The sequence below is a fragment of the Marmota flaviventris genome, chromosome 17 (assembly GCF_047511675.1).
Source record: "Marmota flaviventris isolate mMarFla1 chromosome 17, mMarFla1.hap1, whole genome shotgun sequence".
In the NCBI taxonomy this organism is placed as follows: Eukaryota; Metazoa; Chordata; class Mammalia; order Rodentia; family Sciuridae; genus Marmota; species Marmota flaviventris.
In genome coordinates, this window is record NC_092514.1 from 67,942,247 (window position 1) to 67,955,939 (window position 13,693).

Below are 13,693 nucleotides of genomic sequence, written 5' to 3' on the forward strand. Positions count from 1 at the left end.
ATCCCAAAGAAATACCTCATGGTCATTTGCTATCACTTCCAATTCAAACTAATCCACTTTCTATCCTTGTAGATCTTGAAGAAGCTCTTCCATAAGGCTACATATTCATTATTAAGGGCAAAGATGGTAAGACTTCTTACATTTTCCAGGAAGATAAGAAATACTTCCAAGGTCGATGATGGAAGTAACACCATGCTGACAATGATCATAGTTAGCTTGAAGTCATTGATAAAAATGATGTAAGGCATGAAGTTCAAGACCTACAAGGGAAGTCCAATGGTATTACATCAGACACACTCTGCCCATATTCACTTGAGAAATAATTTAAGATGTAGATGTTCTTATCACATATGTCATAATTTTTCCATATGCAAACATAATTACATGCTATCACTATGCCTCCTTCCAGAGAGAGAAGGGGAAAAGAAGCTTTTGTTAATGAGAACATACATGAATTTTAGCTTCCCAACAGAAAATGTTTTAATTTTATTTTTGTTAACATGTATTAATTGCACATATTAAGTTCAGTATAAACTTTGTTTTTCTTTTCCTGCCTTTTTTTTTGGTCCTGGGATTTATCCCAGGACCCAGAGTCTCACTCATGTTAAACATGTGTTCTACAACTGAGCTACACCCACAGCCCCAGTGGTATTTTAGCACATGAATATGGCACGTACTGCCTAATCAGGGGAATAATCCCTTATGTTTGGAGCCTTTGAACTCCTCTCTTCTAGATATTCATAAAATACTTAATATTGTTGAGAACTTTAGTCAACCTACTGAGCTGTTGAACACCACAAGTTATTCTGTTTTGGTCCCTGCTACCCAAACTTCTTTTATTTTCCCTCCTCCATTTCTCATCCTTCCCAACCTCCAGTAATCACTAACTTTCATTCAAAGCAACTATTTTTTTAGCTTCTACATATGAGAAAGAACATATGCCATTTGTTTTTCTGTGTCTGGCTTATTCACTCAACACACTGTCCTCAAGGTTTATCCATTTTGCTGCAAATAAAAAGATTTCATTGCTTTTTATTTTTTGGTATCAAAAATTGAACCCAGGGCATTTTAAAACTAACCCTCCCTCATCCCTTTTTTATTTTGAGACAAAGTCTCACCAGTTTGCTTAGGGCCTTGCTAAATTGCTCAGGCTGGCTTTGAACTTGATATCCTACTGCCTGAACCTCTCCAGCTGCTGGAATTATAGGCATGCACCACCTCATCCACCTATGAAATAGTTTTGACTAGCATTCCCCTGATGGATGATGAGTCTCTTTCTTTCTTTCTCTCTCTTTCTTTCTTTCTGGCATATTTGTTGTCTATTTGTATGCTTTTGAGAAGTATATGTTCATATCATTCACCCATTTTTTTATTTGATTACTTGTTATTTTGTTGTGAAATTTTTTGAGTTCCTTATATATTCTGGATATTAATCCTGTGTCTTTTTTATATGATCCTAAAAACATTTAAAAAAATGAAGAAACTTCTGCACCACAAAGGGAACAATCAACAAAGCAAGAAGATGTTTATAGAGTGGGGGAAAATATTTGCCAACTATAGTCTCACAAGAAAATTTCTAATAGATGAAGAGATTGAAGATTAAGGGGAGGGCTGAGGATGTGGCTCAAGCAGTAGCGCGCTCGCCTGGCATGCGTGCGGCCCGGGTTGGATCCTCAGCACCACGTAAAAACAAAGATGTTGTGTCCGCCGAAAACTAAAAAATAAATATTAAAAAATTCTCTCTCTCTCTCTCTTAAAAAAAAAGAAGATTAAGGGGATATTTAAAATGACCAAATAGACTTCCTGACCCAGTATTCAATTCAACCCAAGATAACAGGATAAAAAGAGGAATGGGCTTTTTAAAGCTAAGGTAACATAGTAATATGTAAATCCTGTATAAATTGAAAGTTACATGGGCAGTTATTTTAAAAATCCATCTTACTATTTTGCCTCTCACCAAACTATCACAAAGCTTTGCCATTGTCCTGCCTAATACATTTCGCCCCAGTTCCAAGTAAGTGCTTTTTCTGAGATTGTGCATTTTCATAGCAATAGACTCATTTTCTTTTAGAATACTGGTAAATGGGAGAAGGGGATAAAAATAACTTTTTATTTTTCTGTTTTGAGGATCAATTTATCAGCCAACAAATATGTATTAACCATTAAATCAAACCTCTGCTAGATCTAGTAATGTACTATTTGAATAAAAATTCTAATCTCTAGGTTCACTGAATATTACATAAATGCCAGGAATGAAGAAAGCCTGAATTACTTACTATAATCCTTACAATTACTCTATAATGTACAACTGTTATTCTTTTATTTATAAATGAGAAATCTAGGGTTCAGAGATGTTAGAGATGGTCAGACACTAAGAGATGTTAGGGTTTAAAACCACACAGCAAATGCAAGATTGAAGTTCAAAACTCTAGGTGTAGATTTTGTAAGTTTTAATGTCTTAGACTTATGTTTAAGTTTTCATTTAGAAACAGGTGAGACTAGGATGAGTTTTTGTTCTAGTGTTGCCAGGAAGCTCCATAACATAAAGTATCTATACACTCAATAGTATATTTTATATTTCAGGTTTTCTATGAAGTTCTTTATGAACTCTGTTGATAGGGTTGTAACTAAATTATTTAGGAACATCACTAACTCGATACCGAGTTACCTTTGTCCTCCTTTCGACGGTGCAGTTTTAAAGTACAGGTTTAAGTACCCCTTATCTGAAATTCTTGGGACCAGAAATGTTTGGGTTTGGAGCATTTTGGATTTTGAATTTTAACTTCTATTGTTAAGACAAGTTGCTTAAGACAAACGTGACTATGTGTGACATTACATCGACAGTTTAGAAATAACTATGTCTCTAGTGTGTATGTATAATAATGTATGTATACTTACAATATAGAAGCAAAACCACCAGAGGCTACTATTTTTTCTACTCTTACGAAAAATAAATGATATCACATATGTCAGGAAGATAAGAGAAGCTGAATAACCAAGTGATACAACAACCTGAAGAAATACAAAATATATCATAATCAAAAAATGAAATATTATCTGAAGAAAAAAATCACATTACAAATATATTAAAAATATGTTGTTGCACATAAACTTTACAAGCATTTTTTTTTGGTTTATGGTAAAATAAAGATGTAATTACCATTATTATAGAAAATATTAATTTTTAAAAAAATTATTAATTACCTTATAAAATTTGATCTATTTAATATGCTACTTACCATAGCAAATAAACCTTGACTTGAAATATAAATTTCCATCATGTTTGTTATGTAGATGATTAAATACATTAAAAGGAGAATTAAATTGAAGAGGTTAATATCCACCACTGCCTGCCCACACCAGTAAGCAGAGGGGTAGAGGCCTGAAATCCATAGCTGAGAACTAGCTTTCTTCTGATGAGAGAACACAGGATATATATAGGTTCAAATAAAATCCAAATACAAAAAAAAATATTGAAAGTATTTTTAAGATATATAATCTAACCTAATATTTAAAAAATAACATGTAATATATATATATATATATATATATATATATATATATAAAGTTATTATACTATATGTGTGTATAAATATGTGTGTGTTTACTGTTTGCATACTGTATATATGTGTACATATGTGGGGGTGTATGTTTACTGTTTGCATACTGTGTGTTTATAGTTTACATATTGTTCAGGAAACTGAGGTCTACAGTTACATAAAGGCGACTTTTTAAAAAAAATGTACTTTGTTTTATTAGGTAGACTTGATTAATATCACTTTTCTATTCGTTATTCAGATATTTTCTCAAAGCATTAAGCTCCTTCCAAAGACATGTCTTGTGACTTGAAAATTTTATATATATATTTCCATAGAGTTACTGGTTCAAGATGATGAAAGCAGACTTATCTAAATCTTATTTTCAGGTTTTGTTTGGTTAATGAGAATAATTAAACACAAATACAATATAAAATTGCATTTACAGAATGCAGAGGAAACACAAGTCTTAAATATGGTCTTCAATTTCAACATCAATGATTTCCTCCTGAGTTAGGAAATAATGTAGTCCAAAGATTTTTTTATAATATTGCCCTCTAAAGGTTTACGTCAAGTGTAAAAAATCATTGTACTTATGCCAAAAAGTTGAAGTAAAAAGTGTTTTGCATTTTTAAAAGTAAGATTTCTGACTTGCTAGAAATAATGATTAACAATGTTACCCAAAGTAGAGTTAAGTGTTTTTCTCACAGGAAAACATTTTGAACACACAATATTAAAACACAATTACTTAAATCCCTGAACTTCCCTTCTTTCTCTTACTTTGTGATCACTCACACTGCTCATGGCAATGTAAGGAGAAAGGCAGCACACAACAAAAATCATGAACGGAGAACTTTCCGGCAACCCAGTCCAGATGTACAGATGGTTCTGGAAGCAAAAACGTAATAGTAAATTTTTTCATGAAACATATACTAATAATCAAAGAATATGCTTTTTGAAATATTGAGAAGTCAAAATATAGTTCTAGTTCACAGTCATCCAAGAAGGGAAAGTGATTTCTTGTTACTTGACATGGGGCTTCAACTCCAAGAAAAACACAAGTCAGAAATGATTTAGGTCTCACTTTTGGGTATACATCCAAAAGAACATAAAGCAGGGTTTTTAAGAGGTACATGCACACTACGTTGATAGCACCATTACTTCCAATAGTCAAGAGATGGAACCAACCCAAATGTCTACCAGTGCATATATGGATAAATAAAACATGGTATATATACATACGATAAAACATTATTCAGCTCTAAAAAGGAAGAAAATCTGTCACATGCTACAACATGGATGAACATGGAGGACATTATGCTATGTGAAATAAATCAGTCAAGAAGAGACAAATATTAAGGTATTTAAAGTAGTCAAATTCATAGAAATAGAAAGTAGAGTGATGGTTCCTCCCCAGGAGCAGGAGAGGAGATAGGAATAGGAACTGTTTGATGGACAGTTTTACTTCCACCAGACATAAAAGTTCTAGAACTTTATTTCACAACAATGTGGATGTATTTAATACTAGTGATTTGTATGCTTTAAATGATTATTATAGTCAGTTTTATATTATGTGTTTTTACCATGATGAAAAACAATAATTTGTGAATTGTGACTCTTCATTAACAGAAAACTCAGGCCTAGGCAACATGTCTTTCTCAGCAAACCACAGATGGGTATGTGAAGTCCTTAGCAACAGGGAGGATACATTCTCTAGCACAGAGCTGAAAAGGAAAGTTGGTTCCAATGAATGCATCTTTGAAGAGATAAAATTTAAATCACTACCCCCTAATCAGTGTCTGTCTGAGACTGGGCCCTGTGCCCAAGCAGCATACAGGACTATCTCATGGATAAAATTAGAGGGGAGCAACACAAGTCTGTCTCAGAATAATTCTCCAATTCTCAAATTTTAAGATTTTGGAATCTGTGTCTATAAATTCCAATTTTTCTCCAAGTGGGAAAATGCATTACTGTCATCATAGGAATGAAGGAGTATGCAACTGGGGGATGGGGTGTGATTAAGAGAGTAGCCATGGAATTTAGGTCCATTTTGATCCTGAGCAAACAGGCAAAGACATGAGAAAACTGAATAACCAAGAGAGGGTAACTGTCCCACCCACTGGTTCCACTTTCAGACGAGTTCCCTTCAGACACTTCTGTGCTAAACCATCCTGTATTCCCCCTGATCACATTCAACTCATGGATGTAGACATACATCACTCACCTCTCAAGTCTATTCCATTCTCATTCTCCCCATTACCTACAGAAAATCTGCACTTGAGTGTAACAACCATGCAATGGAGCCAAAATGGAACTCAACACCTTTGTCATAAAGTGGAATTTCCTTTTAACTGGTACATTTTTAATGCTGCTGATTTTTCTTTCGAACTTTTGGTGTGAAACATTTGGAATCAGTTTCAAGAGATCCCTTTGGTATCAACCAGAAAACTATAAAATCTTAAATACTTATTATTTTCTAATAATCATGCATTGGTTATATGGGGGATCATCATCCAAGAAGAATGATGAAATGGGGAAGCCACTGTCACTTCTGGGCTTCAAGGGAAAAGGAAGGAGGTGATATTACTGGAGCCCAATGTGGAAGGCCCTCTGCTCTTCTATCTCCAACCATTGTTTTCTCTATTGTCTGAAGACAGGCTGTAGCCAAAATCCCAGAAGCTCAACTCATCGGTATTAGACATCTTTGCAACACAGAGGAACTATGGTTACATGAAGGAAGGCATCAGAAAGCATTACATCCCAGGACTGGCAAATTCTCCTTCATGTTAGTCAATCTACTCACTTAGTCAAGGGAGTTTCCATTAGTAAATTATATTAAATTTATAAAATGAAAGCAGCGTGACAAAAGCTCCTGATTTCTAATTCAGTATTTTCTGTCTCTGTCTCCTCTTTAATGTACTTCCTGGAATGTCTCTACAACTTCCACAGCATCCCTCCCCCAGGAGAATATGAAAAAATATTCAAAAGTATTCACCAATGATTTCTCTGATGATAACTTAGCAATAAAAAATATTTTATTTGATAAAACATGTTTAAAATGTTAGGACACAATAGTAATTTTTAGGGTGAATAATTAAATATAAATATTTAAACCTTAAAGAAGAAAAACATAGGTTACTTATCAAATTCTTAATTTCAGGATCACTAAATTCAATATTTACCCATGAAAATGGACTTCTCTCAATCCGAATATGCTGTGAATGATTCAACATCTGAAGTAGCCCATTGCTGATAATATTCACGAGGATAGGAAAGCAGTGCAACCTCTTGGTATTACACACAACTGAAAATCTATAATCCTTAAAATAAACAAAAACAACATCAATAAAGTTAATTCTAAGACCTTAAAGAACAAAGGTACAGTTTTTATATGTAAGAAGCTGGAGTGTCACATTCCAGCTATGTGTCCATCTTCAAGTTAACGAACTTTCATGAGCATAAGTTTCCTCATCTGTGAGAGAGGATACTAAATGGGTCATTACATGATTTAATGTGATTATATATAAAAGGCCCTAGCACAGTGGGTAGTGCAGAGTCAGAATCCACTTCATACAAATTTTTATTGGTTTTGCTAAATAGCTATGATTTTGTCTCCATTGTCTTGATGAGGAGATCTCAGTGGAGTTTAAAAGTTGCCTGGACAAGGAATCACTGGCAGTTTATGAGCAAGAAAAGGAATTTTATCATAGCAGGTGATAAACATGGAGTTTATTAATTATTTATGTTTACACTGTCAGCAAAGCATTTCCACCCTCTCTAAGACTAGGTTAATGTACTTCATGTTGATGAAAATGTTCATGCATTCATCAAGAGGTTCAATGTTGTTTAAACATTAACAATAGTTCGCGTAGTAAGTATTTAGGACAAAGGAGTGGCCAAAGCAGTTTCCCAAAGTTGGAAGAGAGTGACTATATTTTTCATAATTCATAATTCATAATTTAGCTTAGGTAGTCTAGAGTTCAATGATACAGTTTCAAAAGTTTTTGTTTTTTATTTACCTTGTGGCAATAAAAAAAGAGAAAACTGCACTGTTAGTAAAGTGAGACTCAGAAGTTTTACTTATGATTAGGTTGGATTGTCATCTGGTTTCTTGTTTTCTATGGATCATTCAGTTTTACCTAAATTGAAATACACTAACATAGCATATGAGGAATACTTTTCTCTCCAAGAATCTGTGTGGATATTATAATATTTTTAGTACAGTACAGTATATTATTAGTATAATATGTTTTACCAACATATCATACAGATAGTTAGCTATTAAATGGATTCCCTAAATTCATAATTACAGATAATTTTAAAATGTAATATTTCATTGAGTTTGAACAATATGACTAATTTAGTTTCTTTCAAATGTAAAAATTACTTCAAGAGGAGAAAAATGTTTCAAAAACACCCATTTAAACATCACAGTTTATTCAATATGGACTAAAAATGTTTTTCTGAGTCAAGCTACTATATACTAGCTGGGTTGATTCTCTGAAGTTTTTAAGAGTTAAAATATAGCACTTTCTGTGCATTTGTGTGCAGTCATAAAAGCAAAACTCAAGAGACAAACGTACCTTTTGTTTACCAGAAACTATGATAGCGCCATTGTATGAGAGGCCTTCAGTGCCATTTCTGTTTTCAAAGTCATCTACTTCCAAAAGTATATTTTGATGCTTCAAAGACTGTATAAAATCTTCAATATTTGATTCTAATAGGAAATCAATAACAAAAGGCCATATAAAGGTGAGTAAATAGATTACAAATGTTTTCCTAGTGAACCCCGTACATAAAGTTGATACTTACAGCACGCTGTCTCTATTGATATCACAATAATACTGGGCTGTGAAAAAGAAATCATTCACTACCATTTTCTATTTAACAAATATTATGCTATGATGAATTAGCTTTTTAATTCCCTTTAATGCAAATTGATGTGTGATCATCAAAATAAAGTAGTTCTATTTCATGACTTTTATTTTAAAAAATACATTCGAACTGGTGATTTGTGGAGATACAGTTATTATAGGAGTATGTTAGATTGTCCAGCCTGATGATAATACTCTCCTCTCACCCTTATTCTTGAAGTAATAGAAAGTAAATATATAAATGTACATATATAATACAGAAATATTCTTATTTTATTTAATATATTTGCATATATATTGCACTCCTGTATATGGCATGGATATGTACTTTTTTAGAATTAAATGGAAAATAAGAAGAGTGCCACTTTTGGACCAAAAATTTTAATGTGCTCCTAAAGAAGGCAGCAAATGGTATTCTTTGAAAGAGAAAAAAGAGCTGAGGAAACGCACAGCCTGGAGCACAAAGAAGCCAATAGCTGCCAAGGTAAAATCAGCTTCCAGGATATCAAAGCTCAGAGGAAACGAGTAGAAGGGGACAGTGTGGGCATGGAAGCCACAGTCAGGGTCCTTAACCAGTTTGCCACACCTGGAGCAAGGCGACCAGTCAGGCCCCTCCTCATGTCTCACAGAGCAGGCAATATTGCATCTGTCTCAAGGAAGAGTGCTATTTTTACCTTCTAAGAAACAGTATTTCTTACAGAGTCAGGCAAGACTTGAAGTAATTCCAACCCACAATCAGGGAAAGATGGAGTGGAAAAAAAGGAAAAGAAGCTTGTTTGCTGTATTTTAGCTTGAAATGGGAGTCCATACTGGGATGCATGGAGGAGGCTCTGGGAAGGGACAAATAGGGTCAAACTTCAGGCAAATTCAAAATTCCCCACATAGGAAGGACATATCTATGGAAAAAAAGCTTTCCTTGTATCCTGGGACAGCCACACATGCCTCTCCATCTTCACAGAAGGATCCAACCAAACGGGGACCAAAGGAAAACATGAACATGCTACCAATAATCACCAGATTTTAAGGAAAGAGGAACACAATAGCACAGAACTCCCAAACTTAAGGCCCCAAATACCTAACACTGTCTTCAGAGTGACTGGAGAGGAAAAAGATCCTGAGTCAACACTATACTCATAAGTTAAAAAAAAATCTAGATCTTAGAAATTAATGTACAATTAGCAAAATTCATTTTAAGGCAGAGAGGAAATTTATTTTCCAAAACCCAAGTGGAAAAAGAACAATGAGAAACAGAAATGAAAAGACCATGTTTGTTTAGAGAGGAAATATCTACAATCCTGAATCATAAATACATGTGAAACTGGACTGGGTAAGGAACCCATCAAGAAAGAACTCTGACTCTATATTTATTTTTAACATCTTAAGTAGAGACATATAAACTTCCCCTTTAAGTTAATCAAACACTTAGGAAACAATCAATTACCCAGTCTTTGCCATAATAAAATAAGTAGTCTTCCTGAATCCTATTTAAATTAGTAGTAGAGTGTGGGGTGTAGTAGACAGGCCATCTTTGCATGTCAATCAGCATGTATCATATTTATGGTATAAGTTAGGCTGCTGTAAAGAAATCTGAAAATGAAGTGGTTCCACCAAGATAAAAGTTTATTTCTCTCTAATTCATAGCTTCAGGTTATCATGTAGATAAGTTACTTCTATCAGATTGAATAGTAACCCAGGTGCATTCACACTTGTCCCCATCATTCTGTAATCTCTAAAATCAGAGCAAATATTCACTGTTTTTCATAAACTATTTCCTATAAATGTATATTTTCTTCTCCTATGATTTGTTTCCTCTAACACATATGGTATTTGATAACAAAAATAACTTCTTTCTGGATGTAAATTTTGTTTTCCTGTTCACCTGTGTTATTGATGATCAAGAGGCTGGTACGAGGTTCCTGAGGAAGTTGTCCAGAAGAGAGGAAATATAATTCTGTTTTAAACTCCCAGTTTGCACTTTCATTTATCATAGAATTTGCTATCCTTTCCATAATCAAAGGAAACAGTGCAATTCCAAAAACCAATAGCCTAAACAATAAAGAAAATCACCATATGAATCTATAGCAATTTTATTTCCTCAATAAAACATTCCACAACCACTTGTGTGCCATATCTATAAGGATAATTCCTCCAGGTATAAACATTCTGAGCCTTGTCTCATCGTGTTACCCAGGTCTAAAATGTCAATGCTGCATGAACAGTGGGTCATCCAACTATGAAAACTAAATGCACTTGTATGTATGAACCTGATCAAGAGCTAATCTAAAGGTATTCCTGTGGTCAGTAAAATCCAATGCGACATTTACCTTTTCTCCAGCAGAAATGCTGGGCATTGTGTTCTAGTTTTAAAATCTCCTCTGGTTTGAGCCCTTTTTGAAACTGCTCATTTAACAAAATCACAACACTCTGATACTCACAGGGTCAAAAGTGTTTTTCTTCCACGTTTCAGCTTTAAAAAACGGAGCCGTGCTATCGCACAGACTTGCATTCTCCAGAGGCCCATGTCGCTCACAGTCTTGTGTACTTCAGGGAGAGAAGAGCAAGCTGGATCCATTTCACTTGGGCTTTCTGAGTCTCTTATCTTGTCTGTTTGTTCAAAATCTATAGGCGCGCGCGCACACACACACACACACACACACACACACATTATTAATGCCATCTTGGGGCATCATAGTAATTTTCTTCTTTAAAATATTTAAAATTATTTTATTTTTGGTTTCATTGTTATCGTCTTATTGAAAAGAATTATTCAATACAATTATTTACACAAATTTAAACATAAACTTAATTATATATTAAATTTATATATCCCCATTCTTCAATATTTTCTTTCTGCAGTTATAATTACCAATGACTATGCATATTAAAACTTTTTAAATAAAAAATATTTTGGAATGTTGTGGGTACAATGCAAACAATATGAGAAACATACAATAATATCCAAATTCTATGACCTCAGTGGGAAAACATACTAACTACATACCAAAAGAAGAACTCAGGAAAGGGGTGATTCTGGCATATAGTTTTTGAAAAGCCAATCTCAAAGGTAACAATATTTGAGAACTTTAAAAAAACTTCTCAATAGTAATAGCAAACATTAAAGCCTCAATATTTGCTAGAAAGTTATCAATAATCTAGAATTTTAGGGGGACAGCATCAGCTCTGAAACAACCAAACTTTTATATAAATCCCATAAACATGCCTTACAAGTAGCATGAATTGGAAAAGGTCATTTAACTGTTCTTAGTTCTATTTTCTCATCTGTAAAATGGTGTCAATGACACTTGGTGGGAAGTAATACTGTATGTATATATGAATGTATATTTACACTTTTATTATCTGGCATAGAAGGAGCACCCAGAATGAAAGCTCTTATTGTCAATTAAATATTCAGGAGTTGAAACTGAGAATTCTCCTTATTTAGACTTTACTGAAATTAAATTTGCATTAATTAACGAAGAACATCTTTTATCAGAAATATCTTCTTTGACTTCACTCCTCTAATTAAGATCTTTCACAACCTCAAAGCATTAAAGCAGTAGTGAGCACATGAGGATGGGGGAAAACTACCCAACAGGAAGTTGATGGATTTCAAAAGAGATTTGGTAAAAGCCAAGAAGGGCTCTGTATTGAGTCCTACTAATGATGTGGGTCAACAAGCATCCCATCTCAACAGCAGAGCCAAATTTGGAAAAACTCATAGTCCTTAATATGAATTATGCAAAACATAGTATAAATATTAAATTGACACATGATCATTTGGAAATTGATTTCTGTGAAATATGCAAAGGATCTGACCTTGTTTGATCTCTGGTTTTCGTTCCAGGTTCATGAAGACCTCATTCAGAGTTGACATGGAGATGTCATAACTCATCATACCCTGGCCAGAACACTTATCAATATCACTGAAAAGGTCTAAAGCAACAGACAAGAAAATATACATTCTTGAAAACATCAGTAGCTAAACCTAGTAAATTAGCACTTATCTGAAATATGAATAATATTGTTCATAAAATGTATGCCTTTAGGTTATTGTCATCATCAAAAGCAAAATTCTATTGGAAGGCTCGTAATCTCTGAGTCTGCAGACTTGTTCTTCAAACGGCCTCTCTGTATCTTCAACCCATAGTTTACAAATATCCTGAAGACTTCTTGAAAAAAAAATATGAGCAATCAGGAAGACCATTATTTCCTCACCTCACACTATAAATTCAAATATACCTCTTTCTAAATCCTGGGTCTTCCTTCTGTATGGGAGAAAGATTTGCAGCTATTCCTTCAAAAGATATCCCTGTTTCACCTAAGTCCCAAATTTCTTCCAGTCTCAGCATTTCAAAGACTTCCCAAAGTGGTCTTTTCTCTCTCTCTCCTCCATCCTCAGTTTATTCAATATATTCTGGGTCATCCAACAACAATCCAAAATTATATAGTATCCATTGAACAAATACACACAATAGCAACAAAACAACATTATTTCCTCCACAGATTTCTCTGCCTTTATTTGTCACTCCTAGCTATACTTAATCCCCTCAAATCCCTACGCTATTCATATGCTTCCACAAAAAATTTTCTTTTTTTTCAGGTCACCAAAATCTTTGCATTTTCAACTTTAGTGAACAAGTCTTTATTTTTCTTGTTTCCTTTTAACTCAATCATTCCCTTTTCTTTTCTTTAACCCTGTGGCATTCAAAACAGTTCACCAGTCCCACATCTGGAAACATTTTCCCTCTAGATTATGAACACATTATACTATTTTTCCTCTAGCTTCTTTCAGAACTCTCAATTTACATCCCTCCTAGCTTCTCAAACTCTGCTCTCTTCCAAGGTTTCAGTCCTAGACCACTTTTTCTTTACATACACGCATATCTGGTCCCCAATTCATTATATGCTGAAGACTCCCAAATTTTCAAGTCTCACTTTGTCTTTTATTTCTAATGTCCTTGTGGCAACTATATACTTGACCACTGGGAAGTCAAAAGATATCTGCGGGTTACCATTCCTAAAACAGAACATTGATTTCCCTGCAACTTTGGTCAAACTGTTCCAACCATGACTTTCAATAAATGCCACCATTTTCTATCCAGTGATTCAAGCCAAAATTCTAGAAGTCCCGCTTAGTTTTTCACACTTTTCTTCACATTCATGTGTGCAAGACACATCAGTCAGGCTTTCCAGCTTTACCAACAAATACCTTTCAAAGACATTCCCATCCTTATCATCTAGCCTTTACAATATCATCTTTTATTTCTACCTCCGAAGTGGCCC

General features: G+C 34.1%; 1 protein-coding gene across 3 annotated transcripts in view; it reads right to left on the bottom strand.

The window, feature by feature from the left end:
- LOC114101288 (ATP-binding cassette sub-family A member 6-like) overlaps nt 1-13,693 on the bottom strand; it is a 59,176-nt gene that overhangs the window by 19,743 nt on the left and 25,740 nt on the right. For all 3 annotated transcript variants that reach the window (XR_011705122.1, XM_071603794.1, XM_071603795.1), the window contains exons 19-27: nt 12,227-12,343; nt 10,846-11,029; nt 10,290-10,456; nt 8,120-8,253; nt 6,719-6,856; nt 4,317-4,424; nt 3,240-3,413; nt 2,899-3,012; nt 141-260 (exon numbers count right to left, since the gene is read on the bottom strand). Coding sequence is in view for 2 of the 3 variants with exons in the window: in XM_071603794.1 (XP_071459895.1) it covers nt 141-260; nt 2,899-3,012; nt 3,240-3,413; nt 4,317-4,424; nt 6,719-6,856; nt 8,120-8,253; nt 10,290-10,456; nt 10,846-11,029; nt 12,227-12,343 (1,256 nt within the window). In the remaining variant the exon portion in view is untranslated. The remainder of the gene's footprint in view (nt 1-140; nt 261-2,898; nt 3,013-3,239; nt 3,414-4,316; nt 4,425-6,718; nt 6,857-8,119; nt 8,254-10,289; nt 10,457-10,845; nt 11,030-12,226; nt 12,344-13,693) is intronic.